Raw genomic sequence first — 6,000 nt, forward strand, 5'->3', positions numbered from 1 at the left:
TTAGCCTCTCCCTCTCTCCACTATAGCTCCATAAACAGGTCAAGACAGAAGCTACCAAGCTCTTCCACGTTTTCCCTATTGAAATATTGTCACGTGAAGTGTTCCACTACAAAGTATAATTACACAAAATTAAACAATGTGGATTTTCTAAGCAGATAAAAGGGGAAACTATATTGTAAGGCGTAATAATACCAGGAGTAGTTCGAAATCCGCGCAGTAATCTTCACTTTACTGCGCAGTAATCTTCACTTTACCGTGCGGATGCCAAATTACTCCTGGTATTATTACGCCTTACATTATAGTTCCCCCTTTTATCTGCTTAGAAATTCCACATTGTTTAATTTTGTGTATTATACTTTGTAGTGTAACACCTCACGTAACCATATTTAAATAGGGAAAACGTGGAAGAGCTTGGTAGCTTCTATCTTGACCTGTTTTGGAGCTATAGAGGAGAGGGGGAGAGGCTAAATGCTAACGCCGTCTGCTCTGTGTTTACGTGATTGAAGGCACGGGTGAAGACCAGACAGGTCCTAAAGAACTCGTCAAAGCTAAGGTAAGCACATTTCTCAGTATGTAAAAACGGTGGCCTATTCCTTTAACAGCATGAATAGTTCCATTTACCCCCGAGGAGAGGCTGAAAGACCGGTTTATCTGTGGACAGAGGGAGGACAGATTTGTACAAGGCGGATGAGGACGTGAGTGTGAGTTTTCTGATGGTTAACAATCATTTATTCTGGCTGATGTCATGAGGTCTCCAGGAAGTCCATACATCTTCACCAGATGACAGTTCAAATTGTCTTTAAGACCTCTGCACATGTGAGGCCAGCAAGACTTCATAGATGCCGTCAGCTGTTGAGGCACGTGCTCGTCCTAGCAATGAAAAGGCGAAATTCTGAATAGATGATTAAAAACAACGGATAAAATATGTGACCCTCCGAGTACCCAGAGTTGTGGGAACATATTTCGGTTTGGGGATGCTGAGGGACAAAAAACATGTTTTCTGTACTTATTTCCTATTTAATAATATTGCTTGTAATACACAGTGTACTGTCCACCAGAGGGTGCTGCAGCTCCCTCAGCATCTTGGCTTTCCACGGCCTTACAAGTACCACCAGGTCTAGATCAAATCAGGACTACATTTTGTCTAAACTGGACATAAACCAGCAAAACACCCACTTAAATGCATTACAAAAGCATAAATGAAAAAAAAAAAAAAAGTTGATATTTCACCTAGTGACCCAGTGGCTGTATGAGTGTTCAGCACGGCACCTTTACTTCGATCACGGTGGTCTCTGCAACGCTCCAGGATCAATTGTTTTGTAGGATTTCTGGTGAGAGTCAGCAGCAGTGAAACTTCCGAAACAACTGACCTCTAGAGAAAACTGTGCTGGAAAGTAAAGGCGCCATGCTAACCACTCATACAGCCGCTGGGTCACTACAACGTCAAATACGCACAAATATCACACATTCTTTATTTAGCCAGGAAAGTCCCTCTGAGATTACAAATCTCATTTCCAGGGGAGTCCTGCCCCAGAGGGGAACCTAATGTGCATGTTTTTAGTTGGGGATCCCGGAGTACCCAGAGGAAACCTACGCAGACATATGCAAACTCCACACAGAAAGGGATGGAATTGAACCTGGGACCTTCTTTGCTGAGTTAACTGTCATGAACAGTTCCCAGAACATTGTGGTCTGTTTGTTTTCCCTGTGCCATGGTGGTGGTGGTGGTGGTGGTGGTGGTGGTGGTGTCCATGGAGTGTTTTTATATTTATCATACACACACTACTGCTGACACTGACCATTAGGCCGTCACAGGCGCTGGGCATTTTCCCGTCAGAAAACAGGAGGAGACGAGACAAGTGCTGCCAAAGAAACCAGCGGTGGAGAGGGCGACTGGCCAAAATAAGTCTCATTAACGGGGACATGTAGTTTTAGAAGTTTGTGGTGGAGTTGGTATACTATGTTGAGTACCCTACAATCATGCAGTCATTGAAAGTCCTGCTGCGAGGCCTAGCTCTCTTAAGAGACAGAAAGGGCAGTTACTGTATATTCATGCCTTTAAGACTCTTCAGACTCTTTATAACATATGAGTCAATGAAACACCTCCTTTAATACGTACGTAGGGCTGGGCACTGTTACATTTTTGCCGATACCACTACTTTCACTGGTATCGATACTTGATTTTCAATACCGATACTAAAATATTTGGCGCTACAACCAGGAAACAGAACAATAATGTGTGGAAGAATTGGAAAAAAATGTGTTTGGGGGGAATAATTTATTTCAGTTGAAAAAAATCACTTCCTTTAATGCTGCACCTGGACCAACAGCCTCAGAACTTGGATCAAAACATATATTTTCGGCACTTGCTTTTGTCAATTTAATTTTTCGATGCCAGTCGTATCAGCTAATGAAAAAAAGAGATAATCTTCTTAAAGTTGCTTTAAAATCGGGTTTGACTGTTGATAAACCAAATTTCACATCAGTGAGAAACAAAGTCATTGAAACAATACATAGGGCCAAGGCAAATGTTTTTTGTAAACATTATTGAGAATGCGAAAGGGAATAGCAAAAAAATCTGGAACAGTATAAACAAACTTACCGGAAAACAAAACAAAAAAATTAGAGTTCAATAATTTCTTTATACACTCAGATCAAAAAGGTTATGACACTGTTCCAATAAGCGATGCACAACCTATCTTTAATATAGATGAGACAACAGAAAGAGCTGAGGATGACTTTGATCTTGATGTCAGTTTATAAAAGAGCATAAAGACACACTGATACCGCCCATCACCCACATGGTACATTTATCAATTAAGCACTCCATGGTCCCAGACACCTGGAAAGTGGGTGTGGTTAGTCAAATTTTCAAAACTGGGACAAAACCGACAAGCATAACTACAGACCAATTAACATCTTACCTGTAGTCGCAAAAATGATGGAGAAATGGGTTCTGAATCTATTAACTGAACATCTTAATAGGAGTCATAATCCTCTACATCCATCCCCATCACTCAACAGAAGCGCTATCAGTGAGTTTTTAGAAAAAACTATAAGCTTTTTAGATAAGAATGGTTGTGTTGTTGCCATATCTTACCAATAGAATGCAGTGTGTTGTGGTCAACGGTGTCAAATCGACCTATCGAGAGTGCACAGTGGGAGTACCACAGGGCTCCATTCTAGGACCCGTTCTTTTTTCCCTCTACATAAATGATCTTCCAGAAGCATGCAGAAACACCCAGACACAAATGTATGCAGACGATGCTGTAATACACACTATAAAAAAAATATACAGGAAACAGGCTGCATTCTTACATCTGAAATGGCCCAGTCTTCATAACTTCAGATATATTCACTCCTCACTGACACTTCAGGCAGCCAGGATGTTTCTGCTGCTATGGTGTTTTCGCACAACGAATATCGTTTTACAAATTGGTCTCTTACAAAAGAAACCATTTTTCCTTATAGAATCCTTTAGAATCCTTATAGAAAAGCTTTTAAAAAAAACTGTTAAACTTTGAAAATTTTAAATACTTAAAATTTGGTGTATATATATGGTTTACAAAATACTCAATGGACTTGCTCCACCGCCATTAAGGGAATTCATAAAATTGAAATCCTCTTCTGCCAGAGCCACTTGGTCTGTGGTTCGAGGAGACTGTGAAGTGCCTTCAGACGTACCACACGTTTAGGAATAAAACTTGTTGAAAGCCAATCAACGATGCTCCTTAGACCCTACACAGATGTCCTGGTGCCGGATCCTCTGCACAGGTGTTGCTTTGTAAATACCACTTTTGCCACTATAGCAGCAAATATATAACTAATGTGTAGCTTTGTAGAAACGATAACAAACTGAAAAAAGATAAATAAAGATCATTAAAATTCTCAAAGTTTCCTATCACATCATTTGCACTCCCTTAGAAACTGCTACAAAATTGTTTTTTTTTTACAAATACAGGAAGCAACGGTAAAATAATGTATATAGTCAGCACAACCCTCTGAATGACTGTGCCTTTTCAAAGATAAAAACAAGTTAAGAAACAAGAATAACATGGAAACGATGTGATCTTAAATCCGCAACTTTCCCCTGATTTTTGTTCAAACCGTAACTTATTGCAGTTAATTTTTGGCAGAAATGACAAACTAAATGTCTGATTTTTAATTTACAGACTTTTCCCTCTGAAAATCTATTGAATGTTTTGTACAATCTCTTTGAAATCTGTCCGTAATCCAACACACAAACAGTGTCACGTAACAGTCAGAACTCCACGTTTCTCCCGTGTATTTATAAATAGGTTTTCGGAGCCGCTGCCAAACTCCAAATGTCCTCCATGTGTTTGTGTTTGGTAATGGATGACGGGGATCTGACGGGACCAGGAGAGCGGCGCGATCTTCTGAATCAGACCCAGACGTTCAACTCCTGCACCGCGTTTCCTAAAGTCCGACCGCAGTGAATAATAATGTAGCCACGGCACGGCCAGGTTTATCGTAAATGACTGGTTAATGCTGTCATCGGGGCCGTTCTGAGCGGGGGCTGGATCCGGTTAAGTTGCTATTGTCTTATAGGTGAATGGTTTAGGCAAAAAATAAGAAAAATGGGGGGAAACACATACTGGTAACACATTAGATTTTTCGACTATTGTTGCTGTTTCCATCTAGATATTTACTTTTCCTTCCGTATTCCCTGTCCCACGTTTTGTGTTGTGTGTTTTGTAGACCGGGGCATCAACACCAGCGACGAGAAGCCCACGGACGGAGAGCGGGACAGCGGACACAGGCCCAACATGAACCCCATCATAAACTCCACCTCCAGCCCAGGGATGGCGCTCATCAGCAACGTGCTGGCGGCTTACACTTACGTCTCAAGTAAGTGCACTCCTGTCTGTCAGTCTAACTCCTACATCCTCCTGCATGCCCCCACCTGCTGATGTCATCAGGTGGAGCTCCTCTAGCTTTGTCTGGAATGGAATGGTTCACATGTTGTCCCTGTATTATGTCCCTGGGTCATGTCAGGCCCTCTTTGCTACTGCTCCCTTTATGATGAGGAAAGTTTATGGACAGTGAAACAAAGGGTCGGGAGAAGAGCACGATCGATAGATCGATAGATCGAGATATATATATATATATATATATATATATCTATATATATATATATATTCCACTTGTGGCATTAAAAATGTAAAATTCGAAAGCATTCCTTGTATAAACTTCCCTGACGTCTGTCCCTCCACAGACCACCCGGAGCGAGCCGCACTCTTCTTCGTCATCGGCATCTGCCTGGGCCTCTTCCTCACGCTCTTCGCCCTGGTGCTGCAGATCTCCTGCCGCACCGACTGCCAGCCTCGACGGCACCCCCCAGTGAAGAAGCACGGAGGGCGGCCCCTGGAGTCCTCCACAGACTCCAGCGACTCGGACTCAGACTGGGACACCACGTCCGACCTGTCTGCGCGGAGGCACCGGCGCTTTGAGCGCACCCTCAACATGAACGTGTTCACCTCGGCCGAGGAGCTGGAGCGGGCACAGCGGCTGGAGGAGCGAGAGCGGATCATCCGCGAGATATGGATGAACGGGCAGCCGGACATCCCCGGGACACGCAGTTTGAACCGATATTATTGATCCATGGACTAAGCTGGACATTTGACCAATGAGAACCCTTCACCCACGATCATGGAGTACCCTCTGGAGGGAAAGCCCAGAGAATTTTACCCAGCGTGCATTGCAGGGGGTGGCCCTCAAAAAGCATGTTCTTTGCTTAAAGTAATGGGCCCACCAAGATGGTCAGTACCTAACGCTTCACCGCCGGATTTTAAATTGACGAGGCAGTCTGAGCCCCTGTAGGAAACCACAGGAGACCCTGCAGCGAGACAAGAGTGCTCACCCCTCTGACACCCATTAATGATGTCATAAAGGACAAGAAGCACTCGGCTGGAAAGAGCATTTGACAAAGCTTGAAATGGCTTTATATGCAAAACTATGGACCATTTTTGGACCAAAAGT

The 6,000-nt window shown here is 43.1% G+C and overlaps 1 protein-coding gene across 2 annotated transcripts in view; it reads left to right on the forward strand.

Annotated features, from left to right (window-relative positions):
• Positions 1–6,000, forward strand: part of eva1aa (eva-1 homolog A, regulator of programmed cell death a) — a 125,059-nt gene extending 119,059 nt beyond the window's left edge. For both annotated transcript variants that reach the window (XM_079572764.1, XM_079572765.1), the window contains 2 exons: positions 4,720–4,869; positions 5,237–6,000. In XM_079572764.1, the coding sequence (XP_079428890.1) occupies positions 4,720–4,869; positions 5,237–5,619 (533 nt within the window). In that variant the 3' untranslated portion in view covers positions 5,620–6,000. The remainder of the gene's footprint in view (positions 1–4,719; positions 4,870–5,236) is intronic.

This window comes from Gobius niger (assembly GCF_951799975.1).
Source record: "Gobius niger genome assembly, chromosome: 15".
NCBI lineage: Eukaryota > Metazoa > Chordata > Actinopteri > Gobiiformes > Gobiidae > Gobius > Gobius niger.